General features: G+C 38.1%; 1 protein-coding gene across 11 annotated transcripts in view; it reads left to right on the plus strand.

Moving 5' to 3' along the window:
- Nucleotides 1–23,595, plus strand: part of Unc80 (unc-80 subunit of NALCN channel complex) — a 207,538-nt gene that overhangs the window by 12,448 nt on the left and 171,495 nt on the right. For all 11 annotated transcript variants that reach the window (XM_029478005.2, XM_029478013.2, XM_029478006.2 and 8 more), the window contains exons 5-8: nt 3,094–3,217; nt 5,613–5,689; nt 10,813–10,952; nt 22,696–22,957. In XM_029478005.2, the coding sequence (XP_029333865.1) occupies nt 3,094–3,217; nt 5,613–5,689; nt 10,813–10,952; nt 22,696–22,957 (603 nt within the window). The remainder of the gene's footprint in view (nt 1–3,093; nt 3,218–5,612; nt 5,690–10,812; nt 10,953–22,695; nt 22,958–23,595) is intronic.

Genomic DNA, 23,595 nt, shown 5'->3' on the forward strand with positions numbered 1-23,595 from the left:
AGTTTCATGTGTTTTTCAAATTGTATCTTGGGTATTCTAAGTTTCTGGGCTAATATCCACTTATCAGTGAGTGCATATCATGTGAGTTCTTTTGTGATTGGGTTACCTCACTCAGGCTGATACCCTCCAGATCCATCCATTTGCCTAGGAATTTCATAAATTCATTGTTTTTAATAGCTGAGTAGTACTCCACTGTTTAAGTTGAGAGACATATGGGTTCTTTCCAGCTTCTGGCTATTATAAATAGGACTGCTATGAACATAGTGGAGCATGTGTCCTTCTTACCAGTTGGAACATCTTCTGGATATATGCCCAGGAGAGGTGTTGGTAGTTCATTATTTTGATTCTTGACACATGAAGTAAACTTAGGAACTTTGCATCAGTGATCAATCTCATACTTCTCCTTGTGATACCTATGTGGAAACTCAATAATGTCATTTAGGTATTTACTCTGAACTCAACTTCTTCTTTTCTCTCTGACAGCCTGTTTTAGAAAGTCAGCAACTTGCCTGCTATATCTGTCTATCTACTTTTCTCCTGTGTACCATGAGCAAGGGCTTCTGTATGCTTTATTCCCTGATACACACAGGAAGCTAAAATAGTACCAGGTTCATAATTCATACTCTAGAAATATTTGAAATTAAATATGGAATGAATTTCAGTAAGTACTTTGTAAGCTGCCATACTTCTACAGGGGACTCAAGATTTTTTTCTCTGTGGATACATGTGTGGTTATGTTGCTAATGAATCTAAGATTCTTCACTATGGATTTTTCCCCTTGAGGAGATATAACACACAAGTCTACTTATCCCAGAAAAAGAACTAGGGATAGATCAAAGTAACAAGTGTACCAAAGTCAAACTTGGTGTGCCAATGAGCTTTTATTAGGGTTACTAGCAGGAGTGTGGGTGAGGGGTTACTTACAGGCACAAGATTGACTCAAAAGCAACTTCATTACTAAAAAATCCATCCCAACATGAGTGATGATTCAGGAAAGCTGCGTGTCTGGTGCTCTCTGTTTAACGTGTGCATGGACAGACAGGTTAGAAGAGAAACTCCTTAGCTGCTCTGGCTTATAGTTTTCTCCCCCTAGCTTCTGTTTATAGCTTCTATCAAGGTAGAGGGGGACCTTTTGAAAATTTTGTAAGTTTCTACTTTCCCAGAAATACTATGTTTTGTTTGTCTCTGGAGTCTCATGAGTCTCTTCCACCCTCCTAGATGGCATTCAAAGGAATCTGTTGTTCAAGAGCCCATAACCTAGTCTTTAGCTTTGTAGAAGAGCAAGTGTGCTGATTAGTTTTAAATGTCAGCTTTCTGCAATCTAAAGGCCTCTAAGGGAAAAGCCTCCACTGAAGAATTGTCTGGAGCAAGTTGGCTTATGCGTCTGTCAGGGAACTGTTCTGATGGTTCAGTGATGAAGGAAGACCCAGCGTATCATGGGCAGCACCATATTCTAGGAAGGGCATCCTGAATTATGTAGGGGAAAGCAAGCAAGGATGTGTTTATTCTCTCTGATCTTGACTGTGGATATGATGTGGACAGCTCCTTCCAGTTCCTTCTCTGACTCTTCCTCAATCATGGGCTGCAACCTGGATTTGTAAGCCAGATAACCTTTTCCTCCTCTCTTAAATTGATTTTGGTCAGATTATTTGTTATGTAACACAGCAGGAATGGAATGTGGACACAAAGTCTCTAATGATGTGTTTTTATGGGAATTTTAAAAGATATTTGTTTATTTTATATGTATGCATATAGATGCACATACATACAGAGTGCCCTTGGAAACCAAGAGAGGGTATCACAAACCTTGGAACTAGGTTTTCAGGCTGGTTGTAAGCTGCCTGGTGAAGGTGCTGGAGACTGAACCTCAGTCCTCTGAAGGAGCAGCAAGTGCTTTTAACCACTAAGCCATCTCCTCAGCCCTTCATCTGGAAATTTTGTCAACACCCTTCCTAAAGGTTTCTTGTTATTCAGTGAATTTGATTCATCATTTGTTGAATCAATTTTATTCTTCTATCTTTCCCGTTCCTCTTAGTTGGTATCTTCTAGTACAGTGGTTTCCAGCCATGGTTGCATAACAGGGTCCTTGGAGAGCTTTAAAGAATCTCACAGGGTTGCTAATTTAATAGCTCTCAGTAGAAGAGTGAAGTGGGATTTGTGCCTCCTCTGAGTTTTAAAACTTCTAAAATGGTTGCGACAACACAAGTTAGGGTTGCATGTTACTCTCTGTCTTAAATGAATTCCTGGGTTTCAGATGTGTTCACTCATCCGTGTTCACATTCCCTGCTTCCATGTTCACTTTTTTATTTAATAATTTCAGATGCTTAAGATGTGATCTTATAATTTGTTTGGACCTCTTCCATATGAGGCTGCATTCTCAAATACTGAAGCCTCTCAATAGGATACAATAATGAAGCATAGAATGTGTTTCTGGAAGAAGCTTTCAATTACAAGTAAACGGGACATGCATGTGCATAAAACCTGCCGAATTTAACACATTTATTGAGTATCTTTGTGCACACAGTTCCCCATCTGTGTGAAGTGCTATGACCATGCTGAGGTAGGCAGGAAAGGGGATTTGTCAACTAGCCCTGGCCTTGAAGCATTAAGGATTTTTAAGAGAACATTACAATATCACTCACTATAAAGAGTCAAAATATATTTACCTGATTCTGTGAAATACAAGAAAGAGAGAAGCACTGAAGACTAGGAGGTTGAAGTAGCCAGGCTGTGAGGATATTGCCTTCTGAGGGAAGAATAAGTACAATTACATAATTAAGAGGAACAGCACTGTATCCAAGCATTAAGGGAGCTGCCAAGACTATGGAAATAAACAGATCTCCCTCACTGCAACCAAAACAATGGTTTGTGTGTTCCAGGCTTTTTCCAAAGCTACATTTGATTAATCTCTCATTTTCCATAAAGCAGGTCACTGTAATTTCCATCCCAATTGTACTAATAACAGGATCATTGTTTGCCTAGAAACACTCACGGGGTGTTTGTCAGAGAAATTCCTTCTGAAAATGGTCTGTAGAAAATGACTAGTCTCTTGACACAAACCAGTTACTGAACACAGATCTTCACTCTCCCCAGGAATCTGATCTCACCTTCCGACTGGCCAGTGGGTTGGTTATATGGCAGCCTATGTGGGAGCACAGACAGCCTGAAGTCTCCGGCTTTACTGCGCTGGTAAAACCCATAAGGAACATCATTACAGGTTCGTGTCTCCAGTACAGAGGGGTCAGCCTTGGTCCGCTCCCTCATGGTAGGGATTGTGGTAGAATGGCTTGCCTTTAAGAGGATAATGAGAAGCAGTTCTCTCTGGAAAGTTGCCTGGGTGGCCCAGATAACATGAGACACATATGTTTGAGTCATGTGACGTTGGGTAAGTCATTTACCTATCTTGTGCGTTTGTTTCCTCATCTGAAAACTAGGAATTAAAATATTAATAGTGTTTATAGAAATGTTGTGAAGAATAAATTACATATGTGTGTATATGTATGTATGTATGTATGTATCAGCTAGAAAAATACCTGTTATACAGTAAGAGATCACTATTATTGCCATTAATATTGAATCATGGGTATAATCGAAGAAGTAGATTTTCTTTAGAGATCTCTTCATAATGTTTTATTACCATCAAAGCATTTTACTTGAGGAATTGGACTTCTGTAGTGAGCTAGTCCTCTGGTTGAGTGGATTGTAGAAAGAGTCCAGCATGATAAATTTATAAGTATACAATAGGTTCACCATTCACTCTAAGTTCATCTTTTGATATATATGTAGCTTAATTCCAAAATATATAATTCTATTAATATAAAATAGAGATGCTGTGCCACTTTACCTGGCTTCCTAATAAATGTAAGTGTGAAAGGACATAAGATACTTGTTTGGGAGTAAATGCTTAATAAATTCTATTCTAGTCTGTCCATCCTACTTTTTATGTCAATAATAAAAGTCAAAAATAAATAAATTACATGGAAAATCTAAGAAAACATAGAAGCTATAATTTTATATACATATATGCATATATATGTGCATATTATATATATGCATCTGTGGAGATTTTTTTTTTTTAGTTTGTAAGTTTTGAACACAGACAGTGAAGGGTTAAGTGTATAAAAGGACTCTGTAAGTGGAGAAAAGACTATAAACACATTCTTCTGTTCTTTTTCCACTAGAACATAACTTTCCAAGTACCTGATATGTTAAGGAATTATTGTAACTGTCAAATTCCTTATTAGTCATGCATTTGCAAAGATTCTTACTGTAACAAATAGAGTTGTTCAAAGAAAACTTTTACAAAATAAAAAGTACATGAATGTTATTATATATATAGATATGTATATGCATACATCACTAACTTTTGAAAGATAGATTAAAGAATGTTATTGCAGTTTTAAATATCAAGTTACTAAATGAGTAAAGGTGCTAGAGCTGTGAATTCTACATTTAGATGAAACCTAGCTTTAGATTCTATGTTTGGGATGAGATAAATTAATATGGATTCAAACTGGAGACAGAACGGAGGATGAATGTAAGATTACATTTTAAAAAACTAAAAGTAATAGAAGTAAAGCTGAGAATAAAATATGAACAGGTATAACCAAGTGTTGGTAAAGTCTCATACCTTTGAGAGAAGTTAAAGAAATCTTATTTTTAATTTTTTTGAAAATTAAAAATTTTAATTTTGCTGTAGTTTTCCTATACAAATGAAACAGCCCTTCACAGCTAAAGGTCTGACTCCTGAACCTTGACCCTAGACTCACTTACATGTTTAGCAAGTTTTCTACCACCAATTTACAATCCTAGCCCTGTCTCTCCCATTTTGATTAATACATAGACAGTCATTTAACACATTTTCAAGATTTCTAAGAAACTGTAAACCTCCCTGGATTCATTATTCACTTTCCTTTGGCTTCTGGAAGACACTTGTTGTTGATTTGATTTTCCTGTACCTGATGCCTGGGACTTGAAATGGTACCCAGTATCTGAAGAGAATTCAGACAGGACCTAGACCACATGACTAGATTTCAGTACCAAGTCATAACAAACACTGCTATCACAGTTACCCAATGTTTCTAAGCCAAAACCAAGATGTAGTACTTGAGTCTTACCATACATGTCTCACCATGTCTTACCTCCTGCTGGAAACACAGATGCTGATGCCATAAAATCTGGTTTGGAACCTTCCTATACATGTCAAGTTAAACTTCCTCTTGCCTGAGTTTTTCATCCATTAATCAGCATAATGAATCATCAATAGAGTAGAGTAACCAAAAAGATTAAAATACTTAACATATTTCAACTAGTTAGGACAGGCCTTGGTATACAGTAAGGGTTGGGTAGCCCATGCCTGTCTTATTTTTACTATTACCAACTCCTAAACTTCAACCTCGTTAGTCAGAATAAAGAAATGAATATATAAATTGCAAAATGAGAGATGCTTGCTGGTTATTTGATTTCAGTTGCATCACACAAGATTTGATGTTTGATGTTTTCTTTCAAGGGGGCAATATCGTCTGAAACTTGAAAATGATGACAGCATGTGAATAAAATGAACTTACAATCTTATAAAATCTGTGATGATTTTTTTTCTATCATCTTTGTAGCCAAAAGAAGCTCTCCAATCAACAGTCAGAGTCAGACCTGTGAATCACCCAATCAAGACACAAGGCAGCAAGGGGAGGTTAGTTTGTCATGCTTATGAGAAGAGGGGACTCTTTGAATAGTACATTGTAAGGGCTCAGACGTCCCATTAGACTCATAGCTAACATCTCTCTCCTCCATCCTGAACATGCAGCTTTGCTCAGTCTGATGTCTTCTGTCAGTCAAGTCCAAAAATTTAATTTTAAGCATCTTCCAATAGTCTATGTGTTGAAACAAAACAGAGTATGAGTATTTTATCTCAACAAACAGTTTATAGAAAATAGGGCTTTATCTGGATGGCTAGAATGTAACAAAAAGTATTAGCTGAAAAAAAAAAACAGTATCAGCTGTCATTCGTCTAGCATCAAATAAAATGTCGTTTGATCTCCCTTCAATGTCCATTTAATCTGTGCAAAGTAAAAACTTGATGCCTTCTGTTAAAGTTGGGTTCTCTTTCTGACATTTTACTCTCAGGAATAGCATGATCTTCCACTCCACCCTCCAAGCTAGGGTCTTTGATGTAGCTCTTAGGCACATGTGGAAATGAATCCTTTGAAGTGTGGCTATAGTGAATTGAGAGTGTTAAACATGTACACCATTTTGAACATATTGCATGAAAAAGGAAACATCAATGATTTTTATATCATTCATATGTTGAAATGAGTTTAGAATTATAATACATTACTAAAATTAATTTCAAAAATTTCTCGATGTGTGCGTGTATGAGAAAACAACCTCAATTGTTATTCCTCTGGTGCTATTTTCTGGTTTTTCTCCTCTTCTCCCTCCTCTTCCTCCTCCTCCATTTTTTGCTGTAGAAGATATTTAAATCCCACCCCAAAGCTTCTACCCTGCCTTGATCATTGAGTTACCAGGTGAAAGACATACTCAGCCTTTATATTTACAATGAATCTTGAACAATACAAGATCTGGGCAGCTGCCTACCCTTCATGCTATTAGAATCTACTTTCCTATTACTAACCTGAGTTATTACTTACTATGTTCTATCTGGCCCACTCTTAACTCCTATTGGGCAGCCCTCAGAGCTATGCTCTCTTGATCCTTACCTTGGTGTCTTCTCCTTCCTCCTCTCCTGCACCTTCCTCTTCATGGTCCACCTTCCCCCAGCCCCCCACCCAAAAAGCCCACAAAACCTAAACCCCACCTATGTCTCGTCTGCCCATCTATTTTCTGTTGGCATCTTTATTCACCAATCAGAATTAACTTGAGGGCAGGGTTACAGCAGCTACATGCAGACTTCTGGTCTTGGGGGCTGCACTTAGCATTACACTACACAGTAAAAGACAAAATGTTACGCTTATACATAAACCACACAAAAAACAAACAAACAAAAAAGAATTTCAGGGCAATCTCCCATATGAATATTGATGCAAAAATACTCAATAAAATTCTTGCCAACTGAATTCAAGAACACATCAAAATAATCATTCACTACAACCAAGAAGGCTTCATCTCAGGGATGCAGGGATAGTTCAATATATGGAAATTCATCAACGTTATCCACTACATAAACAAACTCAAAGAAAAAAAACCCACATGGGCATCTCATTAGATGCTGAAAAAGCATTTGACAAAATTCAGCATCTCTTCATGTTAAAAGTATTGGAAAGATCAGGAATTCAAGGCCCATTCCTAAACACAGTAAATGCAATATACAGCAAACCAGTAGCCGAACATCAAACTAAATGGAGAGAAACTTGAAGTAATCCCACTAAAATCAGGGATGAGACAAGGCTGCCCACTTTCTCCCTACCTATTCAATATAGTACTTGAAGTTCTAGCTAGAACAATTAGACAACAAAAGAAAGTCAAAGGGATACAAATTGGAAAGGAAGAAGTCAAAATATCACTATTTGCAGATAATATGATACTATACATAAGTGACTCCAAAAATTCCACCAGAAAACTCCTAATACTGAAAAACAACTTCAGCAAAAGTGGCTGGATATAAAATTAACTCGAACAAATCAGTAGCCTTCCTCTACTCAAAGGATAAACAGGCTGAGAAAGAAATTAGGGAAATGACACCCTTCACAATAGTCACAAATAATATTGCACACATTGGTGAGACTCTAACCAAGCAAGTGAAAGATCTGTATGACAAGAACTTCAAGTCTCTGAAGAAAGAAATCGAAGCTCTCAAAAGATGGAAAGATCTCCCATGATCATGGGTTGGCAGAATTAATATAGTAAAAATGGCCTTCTTGCCAAAAGCAATCTACAGATTCAATGCAATTCCCATCAAAATCACAACAGAATTCTTCATAGAGTTAGAAAGAACAATTTGCAAATTCATTTGGAATAACAAAAACCCAGGATATCGAAAACTATTCTCAACAATAAAAGAAGTTCTGGGGCAATCACCATACCTGACCTCAAGCTGTATTACAGAGCAATATTGATAAAAACTGCATAGTATTGGTAGAGAGACAGGCAGGAAGATCAATGAAATAGAATTGAAGATCCAGAAATGAACCCACACACATATGGTCACTTGATATTTGACAAAGGAGCTAAAACCATCCAGTGGTGGTGGTGGGGGGGGGAAGATAGCATTTTTAACAAATTGTGCTGGTTCACCTGGCTGACAGCATGTAGAAAAATGCAAATCAACCCATTCTAATATCCAATATACACAAAGAACTCAAGAAGTTAGACTCCAGAGAATCAAATAACTGTATTACAAATAGGGTACAGAGCTAAACAAAGAATTCTCAAATGAGGAATATTGAAAGGCCAAGAAGCCCCTAAAGTCAACATTCTTAGTCGTCAGGAAAATGCAAATCAAAACAGTCCTGAGATTCCACCTCACACCAGTCAGAATGGCTAAAAAACTCAGGTGACAGCAGATGTTGGCAAGGGAGAAAGAGGAACACTCCACCATTGCTGCTGGGATTGCAAACTGGTACAACCACTGTGGAAATCAGTTTGGCGGTTCCTCAGAAAATTGGACATAGTACTCACTACCTGAAGACCCAGCTATACCACTCCTGGACATATACCCATAAGATGCTCCAACATGTAATAAAGACACATGCTCTACTATGTTCATAGCAGCATTATTTATAACAGCCAGGAGCTAGAAAGAATCCAGATGTCCTTCAACAGAGGAATGGATACAGAAAATGTGGTACATTTATACAATGGAGTATTACTCATTTATTAAAAATGATGAATTCATTAAATTCTTAGGCAAATGGATGGAAGTAGAAAACATCCTGTGTGAGGTAACCCAATAGCAAAAGAGCACACATAGTATGCACTCACTGATAAATGGATATTAGCCCAAAAGACCCAAATACTCAAGATACAACTCACAGACCACATGAAGCTCAAGAAGAAGGAAGACCAAAGGGTGGGTGCTTCAGTCCTTAGAAGGAGAACAAAATACTCATGGCAGCAAATATGGAAATAAAGTGTAGAGCAGAGACCAAAGGAAAGGACATCCAGAGACTGTCCCACCTGGGGATTCATCCCATATATAGTTACCAAACCCAGACGGTATTGTGGATTCCAAGAAGTGCATGCTGAAAGGAGCCTGATGCGGCTGTCTCCTGAGAGGCCCTACCAGAGCCTTACAAATATAGAGGATTCTTGAAGCCGGCCATTGGACTGAGCGTGGGGTCCCCAGTAGAGGAGTTAGAGAAAGGACTAGAGGAGTTGAAGAGGTTTGTAACCCCATAGGAAGAACAACAATATCAACCAACCAGAACCCCCAGAGCTCCCAGGGACTAAGCCATCAATAAAGGAATACACATGGCTCCAGCTGCATATGTAGCAGAGGATGGCCTTGTCATACATCAATGGGAGGAGAAGTCCTTGGTCCTAAGAAGGCTCGATAGGTGCCCAGTGTAAGGGAATAGAGGGTGGGGAGGTGGGAGTAGGTGGGTGGGTAGAGAAACACTCTCATAGAAAAAAATATCCAATAAAAAAGAAAAAACAAAGACAAAACATCAACATTTTGCTTCTTTTCTGAGACGGGATCTCACATTGACCTGAAGCTCATCAGGCTGGCCTGCAAGCTCCAGATCCTCTCTCTGTTTCCCCTGGCAATCTGAAGTGACTGTCCAGGGGTTCCTTCTGGGGATTGAACTCAGGTCATCATGCTGACAAGGCAAAGACTTTACTGACTGATGAATCTCCCCAGCCCTCCTTTACTATTCTTAGAATTAGTGATTGGGCTGATCATAGTTTGCATTATAGTCCGATTCAATATGCTTTTCTAATATACACATTTCTGTCTTTACACTGTCAGTTCTTGATTTGAAGATTTCCGTTCATCAGATTTTTGTTTTTTTTGTTTTAGTGATGCTGGGCTGGAGCTAAGGTGATTGTTCCCACATGCTAGGCAAGTGTCCTAAATGACTAAGACACACCCTCAGACTTCTAACTTGTTTTCCATTTTCCCAGTCACCACAAACACATGAAGAATACTAATGCTAAATGACTCTTTGTTAAGCTTCTGAAGGCTTGTTTCAGGAGATTTCTAGCCATATTTGTCTTTCTATGAAGTGCAAATTGATTTTGTCTTATTTTGTGTGTGAAGATAAAACACATAAGAGCTAAGTTGCTTTGGCAAATGCTTGAGGGTCTTTGTACATAAGAAGTTAATCTATAAAACAGCCTCCCATTACCTGAGCAAAATTGCATGTGTCAGCCAAATGGAATTAAAATAAGTTACTCAATAAAATGAATCATTGAGTGTATGCTTACACACCAGATAAAGGTCCCTGCAGACAACTGAAAATTGTGTTATGCCCAGTTTTTTGATGAATGATGGGAAAACTTCCATTCTCAGATTGCTTCCTGCTAAGCTGGCAATAGGCTGAGCCCCACACCCCTGTGTTGTCCCAGTTGGTGCTGGTATGGCTTTCCTGAACTGCGGGGTTCACAAGTGTACATGCTAGCCATAGAGATGAAGAGGAAAACAATGAAGGGCAAGATGAAACAAAAACAAAATACTGAAACCTAATGCTAGGAATGAGACTGGTGCTTTCCATAAATCTATTTCCATTGCCTTTTAGACAAAGGCAAATCTCTAAGTCTTCCTTATGCTTCAGAGAGAACCTTCAATATATATCACTCTGTGCATGAAGGAGGTAAGCAGGGAAAGGGACTAATCTACTGTCTCACCTCCAAAAGGGACTTCAGGTGGTCAGTGAAGCCCTGCAGTCGGATTCCATCTCATCTAAGGCCACCATCTCAGGCTGCCATCAGGGAAACTCCTTCGATGGAAGCCTGTCCTCCCAAACGTCCCAGGAAAGAGGCCCATCAAATTCAAGGTACTTCACTGGAAAGATAGATAGAAAATGAAATGTATCCCAGTTACCAAAAAGTAGGTTGGGTTCTAGTTTCTTTTACAGTCTTTATTCTTTAAAATGTGGGTGTATGTTCTTCCTATGTATATAGTTCTAGCCAAGATATAAATTGTTATTTCCAAATACATGTTATGAATGCCCCTCATTTCCTCATTTTAGCAAATTAGGTTAGAGGTAGCAAGACATGTCAGATTTAATGCAATGCCCGACTTAAATATCCAAGTGCAGAAATCCCAATGATATTATAAGAAGATTATACTGCAGCCATGATTAAGGCTCTGCTGTAGTGGATAAGGGTACTTTTCATCAGTAAATCCCTGTGTTGAAATGGGTGTTGCTAAAACGCTTTGAAATTATCAAGTCTACTCCTTAAACCTTCCAACTCTACTCTGCTATTTTGTGAACGTATCAAATTTGCCTTCAAATACTTTCTACAAGAACCAAACTAGTCTACCTCTTCTAAGTCCCTAGTGGAGTTATGGGCAACCCAGATTCACAAGGAATGCCCTTCACCTAATGAGCCATAACTCATAAGACAACCTGTGTGTTTCTATTTTCCAGTGAAAGGATTGTTTGGGTGATAGTACTTTAAGTTAACGTTTTAAATATCCTTTTATTGAGTTAAAATTTCTATGCTGTAAAGTCAAACCTGTTAAAGTTAATATTTTAATCATTTCTTGATACATTTGCCAAGTTGTGCAACTGTCACCAAAATCCATTTTAGAACATTTCCATCATTCACACATGTGGTTAACTCCACTCCCACACAGACTTCAGAAAGTCTCTGATATGGTTTCTGCTTTGGTTTGCCTTTCTCAGTGCTGTGTATAAATGGGATGGCTCAGTTTGTATCTCACATCTGCCTTCTTTGATTTAGTGTAATGTTTTCAAGGATTTTTTATTTACGACATTGCACTCATCAATGGCTTATTGCCCTTTGTTGCTGAATATCCTTAGCTTGTATAAATGCATCAACATTTTTTACTCATCATTAGATAGATAGTTTGTTGCCATGTTTTGTATATTATGAATAACATTGCTGTGACACTCTTTTTCACTTAAATCTTTTATGGATATAGGCTTCCATTCATTCATGGTGGACAGCCATGAGAAGAATTGCTGAATTGTGGAGCAAATTTATGCCCAAATTTGAAACGAACTAACTTTATTTTCTGAAACGGTGGAACTATTTTACACTCCCCCAGCAATATATCTATCTATCTATATCTATATCTATATCTATATCTATATCTATATCTATATCTATATCTATATCTATATCTATATCTATATATGTCTGTATCTTCAGGAACTTTTTTTTTTACTGTTTTCTGTTTTTATTATAGTCATCCTAGTGGATTCCTACTGTGGCTTTCATTTCCTTTCCCCTAATGACTTTCATATGCTTATGAGCTATTCAGAAATACTCTTTTATTAAAGGGCTATTCAAACTCTCCCCACATTTTAATGGAAGTATATAAATGTTCACTTTTAAGAATTTTTAAACATATTCTGCATACAAATATCTTATCAAAAATGATTCACAGGTATCTCCTTCTAGTATTTCACTCGCCTTTTCATTTGATAGTTTTTAAATGATTTATCTAGACATGTTCCTAAACCAGATTATATAGATATATTTACTTTTGAATTCTTTCTCAGACTTATTGAAAACAAAAGGCCATGTAGAAAAGCATTGGAGTCTTTATGTTCATAGGCTTAATACATATGCATTCATTCATTGGTTTCAATTTCAGTAGGTGGCCCAACCACGTACCCAGATATCTTAAAATTTCTAAAGGTGCATCTCAGTTAAGGTCTAGATTTATAATCTAGCTCTTTAGAACAACAAGCCAAAATACCTGAGGTACACCCCAATTCAAATCATGTACATTCGACCTTCCATTCTAACATCCTTTCTCATTGTTATTTAATTCAAATCCTTACTATTTCCCTATTTAGATTTCTGCAGCTGTGTCTAGTGGTGTATGCATGGTCTTTTCATTCACTGCATGTTGGAATTATGCCTCTTCCAACTGCTCATGAACTAAAGAGATAAATGACATGAAACCACGTGTGGTAAACTATGCGCAAGGCATGCCTGCTGTGTACATGGCTACTGAAAAGGATGAGGTGGGACGCACAGGCTCCTAGTAGTTCTGATGCTGAGCTGCACGTGTGGGAGGCTCTCTGAAAGAATGTAGCCCACTCCTGGCTGTAGCAACTGGCTTCTCCTTATGAGCTAGTTAGATCCTCAAGATCAATTTTCTCCTTGCAAGAAAGGTAGCACATGTTCACAGCTTATTTCCTGCAACTAACATTTAGGGAATGGGGTTTGAGAGCCTACTTTCAATTTTTAATGTCTCCAGAAGTGCTTTTGACGATATAATGCCTTTTAAGTTTTTGTAGGTTCAGTATGGATCTTATTAGGATTCAGTGAAATAGACATAATCCACATTTGAATATCCCATCCCTGTCTTAGGCTTCTGTGAAAGGATAATCATGTAATTTTCTTATAATGTCATATAAGAAACTATGAGATTATATAATAGATAATATAAAATTAAATAGTGGGTACCATATATATCATATTATATAATAGATAACAGTATGAGGATATTAGACTATTATATGTGTATATGTATATGTGCATATGCAAATATATGTATAAATAAATGTATAACATTATATAAATGTATATAATATACTTGTATATTATAAATATATATATACACATATATTTGAAGCACATTGTCAAGATTCAATAGTATGGCCTTTGTCAGATTCAATAGTATTCTGAAATATGACTTAGATCATTTTGAAGTCTTAATGAGTGACTCTATATCTTCACCCTTGGTTTGATGTAGACTCTGTTTATTCAGTAGTTCCCTGGATTTTATTTGTGCCTCCAGCTATTGCTTAATTTCAGTTCTCTGTAAAAGCTGGGAAATTCTTATATTATCATGTCTCATATTATAAATCTTTAATATTTTTTTTAAATTTCTATCTCATCTTTTGATTTACTATAACCAACAAAAAGAAATCAGAAGGTGTATTTTAGACCTTATTAGGACATCTCTTTCATTAGGTCACCTAGTTTGTTGTGCACATTTGTGTTACTTCCATACCAATGCAAACTTAGTTCTGCTACTACATGGCAGAAGTCTTCATCCCCCAGTTCTGGCAGCATCTTTTTACTCTCTGTGAAGCCCATCAACAGTTTCCTCAAAGTTCAGAAGTTCTTTGTACAAACTGCATAGAAAATTTATATTTAAAAAAAATCACATTCCTCATTTCTTTTTAAGGGCCATTCCTATTTCAAGGTTCTACAACTATTCTCCAAGTTTAAGTTTTTATCTTGTACTGAAATCTGTTTTGGTTAGCCTCAGTTCCTCACCTTTGAGGTATCTCTTTAAGGCCACACATGACATGAAGACTGGCTTCTCTCCAAATTATACGAGAGAGAGAGAGAGAGAGAGAGAGAGAGAGAGAGAGAGAGAGAGAGCGCACTAATATATATGTTCAGTGTTCTTATTCAGCACACTGAAAGTCACAGAGTGTCCCTTCTATTGTGTATTACAAAATCCAACCATGGTAGAGTATGGGATTATCCTACACTATGGTGTAAATACCAGGAGGCAGAGAACATTGGGAACTATCATATAGGCCAGCTACAACAAACAGTATTGATAATAATATCACTATCATTTTGTACACTACAATTTTATTATTAATTTTTCGTCAGTTGTTGAATATACCTCTTCCACAAGTTTCATTTTTTATTCCAACGTGCTTAATTTGATTTAATCTAAGAAGTAGTCTATTTGTTTGATGTATAAGCTGATGCCAGATACATTTAAAAAGTCATCATAACCAGTATGCAAGTAAAATCTTGAGGCTGTAAAATATCCATATTTTATTTCTTGCATAGTTTTCTTGACCATTAGAGATTATAATGGTATAAGCAGAAAATAAAGTTCACTGGGCAGTGGTGGCAGATGCCTGTAATCCCAGTACTTGGGAGACAGAGGCAGGCGGATTTCTGAGTTCGAGGCCAGCCTGGTCTACAAAGCGAGTTCCAGGACAGCCAGGGCTACACAGAAAAGCCCTGTCTCAAAAAACCAAAAAAAACAAACAAACAAACAAAAAAAAAAACCAAAAAAAAACAAAAACCAAAAAAAAACAAAAAACAAAAAACAAAAACAAAGCTAGCTAAAATGTCCCATATTATTATTTGTGAAAGGATATTTTCTGACATTATTATACTCAAGCCATCTCTCTATCATCTACCAGCCCACTATATGGAATCTGTCAATCTATATGTATTTCTTAATATAAACACACACATATTCCCATAGCACAAAACAACCACATTATGTGAATTAGACTTGAATCAGTAGCACTTTGAAAAAAATGAGTTGTCTTCTCTCTGCCTAGAGACAGTGGCTGGTTACCATGGAAATTATGCACAAGTTAAACCGCTTAGCAAATGCTTGTGTCAATGTATCTCCATTGGAGGAGTTCTTGTGTTTATTGGACTTGAAGAAAGAGCCTTAATAACAAAGCTGTGCAAATATCCTAGCAACGGAAGCTGTCTACCTACATCAAGCCAATCCAGTTCACTGTGGCTTTTGCTCTGACCTTGACTGAACTCAGCATTACTCTGCTGCATACTGCAATCAGTGAACAAGTAGCTAGTTTTTAAAATTAATGTAAGATTACATCTTTAATTACCATATGCATAGACATAATTCATGCTTCATTAAATGCTGCAGAGGGTCAAGACTGATTCCCACACTTCTCTGCTAGCACAAACTGTTACTCCCAAAATAGTCACTTGCCTTCAGTTGCTCTACTATCATCTTTTAGTGCTCGTTAATGATAACCTGGTATCCCAAAACTGTACTTGGTCTGGGAATAGATTAAAGCAGTCTTTCCTTTGTGAAAGGCTTTTCTCACCGTAATTCCTTATTGTGTACACATAACTATAGAAATACTTAAATATATTTATTAAATTATATTTATAACTCTACATTAATATTCAAAATATTGAGAAATAAAAAGTACTCCTCCATGTGCCCACTAGGTAAATAAATGCCATTAATTTCTCTTAAGTGAGCCTTTCTTCATTTATTCATGTATTTCATTTATAAGTAAAATTATATTCATATCCGGTCATGAAATTTTCATTTTTTTCCTATTCTTTCAAGATTTAATTTACTGAAAATGGCTTTTAACTTCCACTGGCCAGTTAATTGCAGTTATAATGCTGTTCTAGATAAAATACTTTAACATTTTTACTTTGTAATGACTATTCCAACCAGTAGAACTCACACTTCAAGTTACATAATATAATAACTGAAAGAAAACTAAAGGTATGTGAGGTTCTAATTATTTGCCACAGAATTCACTGTTTGTTTGTTTGTTGTTTGTTGTTGTTGTTATTGTTCTCAGGGGGTCATTGAAGGGTGGTCATTTTGAGGTACCAGTGAATTATTCCCAAAGGGCTGGAACACAAATTATACTTCTGGGGAAGAAGACCAGTTCAGACAAGAAAGTGGGGTGAAATCTGGAGGGCTATGAACACTAAGAGCAGGTAACAGCTGAGATTGGAGGCAGGGGACAGCAAAGTAGCAGAGATCCCTAAGGTCTTGGCATGAAAGTAAAAGTCACAGACCTGAGGAGGAGGAGGAGGAGGAGGAGGCACAAAAGTGGCAACCATAAAGACTGGTAGTAGAGATTCCCCAGGGTACCAGAGAGACAAAGAGTTACAGATAGATCCTGAAGGTAGCCGATGCAGTGAGAGGAAGTTACACATTGACTATGCAGCAGAAAAACACTAGTCACAGAGAGGGACAAAGGGCAAGCTTTATTAGAACATGTAAACATCTCCTATTAAGAGGATGAGGGGGGTCATAGATGTGGGAGTTCACCCAGGGTCACTAGGTTTAATTTTCTTATAGCTTCCTAGAGACCTATCATCTCCAGACTTCTCCTTGGTTGGTTCTAAATGATTTTCTCCCTTGGATAGTCTCTTTTCTCCCTGTTGGATATTTTTGGACCAGGAGCAATCTCTTGGGATAGAGGTGGGGGCAAACTTGGGAACAAGAAACAGCCAGTGGCAAAGAAGCCATACCTGTTTCCCAGATCAACCCAAGTTCCCCTTACCCTCCTTCAGTTTCAAATAGAGTCTACTGTATATCAAACAGCTGAAATGTGAATCTGTGATTACGCCAGATAGGGACATATTTTTAGTCTTTGGTCACAAACTTATTTATATCCATGGAGTCTTGCTGTTCTGCAGCCCATCATACAATCAATGAACTGGCAAGTTCTGATATAAGAAGAAAAAAAGAAGGGAGGATGAAAAAAAAGAAGAGGAAGAAGAGAAGAAAAGAAGAGGACAAAGAGGAGGACAAGGAGGACAAGGAGGAAGAGGGGGAAGAGGAAGGAGAAGAAGTAGTAGTCACAAGTCACTAGTTTCAGTAAACTAAATTCAGTGTGTAAAGAAAAACACGAATCAGGTGTCCTGGGACATGATATAGAATCCATGTCATGATGTTTACATTTTGTAGTTGTTTTGACTGTTGGCCTAGAAGGGGAGAAATCATCCTTTACATGTTTATCTAGGACAACTGTTCTACAAATCCAAATTTATTAAAGGATTTAAGGAATACTGGAGGATACTGTTTAGGACAAAACTTCTTGGGATTGACCCTCAGAAGTTTTAGTTTAGGAAATTTTAGGGGAAGCCCTGGTGTCTGTTTTCTTAGCATCCTCTTTCATGTGCTCCTTGGGGACTTCAGTGCTCTATTGGAACTTCATAGGGACAATGTCCCAGGGATTTGGAAAATTTAGGAGATTACCTAATCTAAAAACTATAAAATTTGAGAGCTCTAAGGTATGATGTCGAAGGAGACAGTTTATGATAACTATAGCTACTCAAAGGTGGGAGTAATTTTTCTGACCTGCTGATATCTGCCTTCCTCACGGAAGATTAGTCAAGAAAATAATGGCTTTCACTGACTCGTATAAATTAGATGTCTGTCATGAAGCCTTGGGGACCTAAAATTACACAGCTGGTAGCCAGTCAGCCTCCTATTTTTCTTCTCTTTGTAGATCTAATATGGGAAAGAATTCATGTTAACTTAGGTGTAAATGATAGGTTTAGAGGAATAAGTTCGATCATGATTCCTTAAAGAAGAGAAATGGGATTTAAGGAAGGGAAGGTAATGAAATAAGTCTCTTAGAAAATGTATAGAAATGAAAGTCAAGGTTATTGCTTTCCCTCAAGCTAGTGCTCAGGATATAACCAGCCAAGGTTCAGAATGCAATAAAGAATCCAGTGATAATTTGAAAAGAGCATAAAAGAGGTTCTTTATCATAAATAAATAAATAAATAAATAAATTTTAGTTGAAATTCAGTACACTAACAGCTTGTACACCAAGGCATGCAAATAGAAAATAAGGCTAGAATAGATAGCATGGAATAGCTCCCCTGTTATCCCAACACCCAAGAGACTGAAGCAAGATCATGAGTTCAAGTCCAGGCTCAGCTACTAAGTGAGTTGGGAGGCATCCTGAACTACATGAGAAGTTATCTCAAAAACAAAACAACTATAACAATAAGAAGAGGGAGGAGGAAAATGAAACATACAGAAAAGGAATTCTAATTAGACATTAGACAGACTTTGCTCAGCACTGTATAGATTTTCAATTTCATTCTAAGAATGAATGTTCTGAAGTATGGAGAATAAAACAAACCAGGAGATTTGAAGGATGTTGGTGCGATTCTCTTGGTGAGGCGTGTGGGTCGCTAGCACTTGAATGGTGTCTATAGGTAAGCCTGATGAGGAGTAGTTAGAAGAGTTATCTATAGGACTCTGTGATGGATTTAAAATTGACTTGTAGCTGATGATCAGACTATTGTAGTTCCCCCATCTAGTGTATGTGAAAAATTCAGAATTATAGAATGTATATTTAATATGATTTCCATCCTAGTTAGTAGTTTAGTGTGTGACATCCAAAGTGCTTGACTTTTTGTATTTAGTTTCCTACTTTCTAGTTAAACTCCTCAGAATATTCAACTATAGGATAGCACTAAGGGCTGGTGACATGGCTCAGCAGCTAAGTGCACTTGCATCCTTGACTGACAACCTGAATATATCTCTTTAGTCTACCTAGTAGGAGAGAGCTGATGGACACAAGTTGTCTTCTCATCTCCACACCCACAATGGTACAAGCACCCACATTCATGCACATAAATACACACATTAAATACAATAAAATTTGAAAAAGAAGTTTTTTAAAGACAGCAATGACATTCAAAACTTTCAGGCATGTGACAGTTGCCACTTGGTACAGTAGAGGATGTTGGTAACAATAGGAAGAACAGTGTGGCATGAACTTTGATAAGGGAGAAAGAAGTACATATAATAATAATAAACAAGGTACCAGATTGTATGATCTGGGCTTTTTTTTAAATGTTTGTACAATGTTCAGGTGTGTGTGTGTGTGTGTGTGTGTGTGGTGTGTGTGTGTTGGGTGGGTATGTGTGTGTTGTGATTCTTGATGAAACTGTGAAGTAGAACAAATGTTCCACCAAACACTCAAATCTCTACTCCATGATATTTATTCTCAATAGTAGGCAAAGCTATGTCTCACATTGTTAATTTTAAACCACTGGTAAGTTATGGATCTTCAATCCAGGACGTGCTGATAATCCTGGCACTTGGGAAGCAGTGTTAAGAGAATCAAGAGATTAAGGCCAGACCACACTTCATAAGGAGACCCATTTCAGACAAGCAGGCAGACAATGAACAAACACTAATATCCCAGTGGCTACATTTCTTTTCTTTTCTTAAGTTACTTCTTTGTGTGGGGTAGGGTGTCAAACCTTCCTTTCTGCATCACCTAACTCAGAAAAATGGTGCTTGAAGATCAAGCTTCCAGTTTAGATCCAAGGTGACTTCAGCTCCCAGAAACCTGACTTTATTTAGTCATTTACTTCCTTCCAGACATTCTTTTAATTAATTAATTAATTAATTAATTAATTAATTAATTTTTTTACACTCTGTATTTTATTTGCCCCCCCCCCATCCACCCTCCGACTGTTCCACATCCCATACCTCTTCCCGAAGTCCCTGTCTCCACGTGGATGTTCCCACCCCCAACCCTGCCTGGACTTTAAACTCTGTGGGGCCTCCAGTCTCTTGAGGGTTAGGTGCATCATCTCTGAAAGAACACAGACCCAGCAGTCCACTACTGTATGTGTGTTGGGGGCCTCATATCAGCTGGTGTATGCTGCTGGTTCGTAGTCCAGTATTGGAAAGATCTCGGGGGTCCAGATTAATTGAGACTGCTGGTCCTCCTACAGGATTGCCCTTCTCCTCAGCTTCTTTTCAGCCTTCCCTAATTCAGGAACAGGGCTCAGCTGCTTCTGTCCATTGGTTGGGTGCAAATATCTGCACCTTGGATCTTTCAGAGTGCAGTCATAGTAGGTCCCTTTTTGTGAGTGCTCCATAGCCTTAGTAAGTGTCAGGCCTTGCGACCTCCTCTTGAGCTGGATTTCACTTTGGGTTTGTCGCTGGACCTTCATTTCCTCAGGTTCCTCTCCATTTCCATCCCTGTAATTCTTTCAGACAGGAACAATTATGGGTCAGAGTTGTGACTGCGGGATGGCAACCCCATCCCTGTTTTCCTGCTGAAGGTGGGCTCTATAAGTTCTGTCTTCCTACTGTTGCGCATTTCATCTAGAGTCCTTCCCTTTGAGTCCTGAGCGTCTCTCCCCTCCCGATTCTTGACCCCGCCCCCCCAACCTCCTATCTCCCGAGGTTGCCTGTTTCCATTCTTTCTGATGGCCCTCAGGGCTTTAGTCCTTTTCTCTCACCCGATATCAGATCAGGTTCCCCTCTCCCCCCTGCCCTCATCCATTGCCCCCCCCCATTCACTTTCCCTCCCAGATCCCTCCCTTGCTCCCCACTTGTGATCAGTTTTGTCTCCCTCCCAAGTGGGACTGAGGCGTCCTCATTTGAACACTTCAGCTTGTTGACTTTTTTGAGTTCTGTGGACTGTATCTTGGGTATTCTGTACATTTTTTTTTTTTTGGCTAACATCCACTTATTAGTGAGTACATACTATGCATGTCCTTTTGGGTCTGAGTTACATCACTCAGGATGATATTTTCTAGTTCTATCCATTTGCCTGCAAAACTCAGGATGTCCTCATCCTTAATAGCTGAGTAATGTTTCATTATGTAAATGAACCACCTTTTCTGTATCCATTCTTTGAGGGATATCTGGGTTGTTTCTAGCTTCTGGCTATTATGAATAAGGCTGCTATGAACATGGTGGAACACTTGTCCTTGTGGTGTGGTGGGTCATCTTTTGGATATGTCCAGGACTGGTATAACTGGGTCTTCATGTAGAACTATTTCCAATTTTCTGAGGAATCACCAGATTGATTTCCAGAGTGGTTGTACCAGTTTGCAATCCCACCCGAAATGGAGGAGTGCTCCTCTTCCTCCACATCCTCTCCAACATGTGCTGTCACCTGAGGTTTTGATTTTAGCCATTCTGATTGGTGTACGGTGGAATCTCAGGGTGCTATGCTGCATGTTCCACAAGAAAGACTTTTGCACCTATAGCTGTCCTAGTTTGGGCTGCTGTAACATAGTCAAAGTGGGTTCTAAACAGGGAAGATGTATTGCTGACAACCCTGGAGGCTGCATGTCCAAGATCATGGCATCAGCATGGCTGCATTTGCATTCAGACTGATGACTTCTAACGTCCCCATGTGATAGGAAGGCAGCAAGAGACCACTCAAAAGTCCTTTTCCAAGAGGGCCTTATACCTAGAAGTGAAGACTTGTAGTTCAATTGTTTCCACCCCTAATTACTAGCACATTGGGATTTCAAATATTAATTTCGAAGGAGAAAATTGTCAACTCTAATGCTCCTAAGATATCTACCGTAATGTATTAATCTAAGTAATTCTTTACAACTATTCTTTATTAAACTAATCCTTAGTTAATGCATATATCATGCATTTAAATGAAAAAAAACAGCATTCCAGAACTTTGAGAATTTTTAAGTTACTATATACATAGTTATATAAGAAGATTTTTCAGAGATTTGTTTTCATAAGACTAGTTTGTTTAGAATGTTTCTGTTTCTTTCATTCTTTTACATAATACTTTCGCCATTGAACATAAATAGCTCCATAGAGTAAATAAGAAAAACATCATTCCTGCTTTTATTTTCATCACATCTTATAGCTCAGAAAACATCATGACTTGAATCCCATCAGTGTCTTTGTCTCTGCCTATCATCATTGGCCACTTCCCAAATTTCTCATCAACTGTACCACCAACATAGGATGCTCACACCCAACTCTTGATTCTTTTTTCAATCAATACCTTTTTGGGTGTGGTTCCCTTTATCTTCAAATAACAGTTTGTCTTCCAGTGACAACTTTACTTTTAAATTGCTAATTTCCTACTCATCCTTCAAAACTTTCAGTGTGTCTACTCTCAAGAAATGCTAGACAGAAGTAGAATGGACTAGACCAGGTAGATGGTCTGTAGAGTGAGCCATACAAGAGATGAGTGAATGAACAAAGAAGTGGAATGTAGAGACTTAGGCTGGATTGTGCTGCCCTTGGGAGGCCTGCTGTCAGTGTAATCATCTTCTCTCTGTCACTGGGATCAGGGCCTCACTTGTGATACCACCATGCCAGAGGTCACGCTATGCCACCTACTTCGATGTTGCTGTTCTCCGCTGCCTTCTCCAGCCCCACTGGTCTGAGGAAGGCACTCAGTGGTCTCTGATGTACTATCTACAAAGGCTGCGACACATGCTGGAAGAGAAACCAGAAAAGACCCCAGATCCAGATATTCCTCTCCTGCCCAGGCCCAGAAGTAGCTCAATGGTGGCAGCAGCTCCCTCACTAGTGAACACCCACAAGACTCAAGTAAGGCAAACCTGGTCCATTGTTGCTTGGGCTATCAATGTCAGCATTTTCTGTTTCTTTCCTGGCTTCAAGCTCTTATGGTTTCCGTGCCTAAAACTTGGTTGGTAACTAGCTCCCTTGCAATTATCCTTCCCTTCTTTTGCATGGGTAGAACCTTTGGCAGCTCTTCAGCTCTCTCGTCACTATTGACAGAAGTGTATATTTTGTGCATGTTAATTTAATATAATTCTTTGTTTATCCAAAACATTGAAAATTGGGTCACCTGGAAAATCAGAGGTTCAGTTAGAATAGGGTTCTGACATGCAATCTAGTAAATACTAGTATCATAAAATATGGGGCATTAGCATTTTACAGAATGTGATTCAACTTTTTTGCATAACTCAAAATGGAGTCTCAAAGCCACCATTGGGAATATTACTTTTTGATATACAGGCTTCCAATTTATTATGGCTATTGAGAGAAGTAATTTGAGTGCATCCTGATTTGGTAACCTTCCTATGAAGGTTGCGTTCTGGCAAATGATACCTACATGTCAATCAAGCACATGTTCTTCCCATTTTTCTTATCATCACCACATTATGAAAATACAGAGGAGTGATTTGCTTGCATGATATTCAGCCATTTGATTGTAGTTAATC

The sequence above is a fragment of the Mus caroli genome, unplaced genomic scaffold (genome assembly GCF_978045245.1).
Source record: "Mus caroli unplaced genomic scaffold, Mus_caroli_1 scaffold_1, whole genome shotgun sequence".
In the NCBI taxonomy this organism is placed as follows: Eukaryota; Metazoa; Chordata; class Mammalia; order Rodentia; family Muridae; genus Mus; species Mus caroli.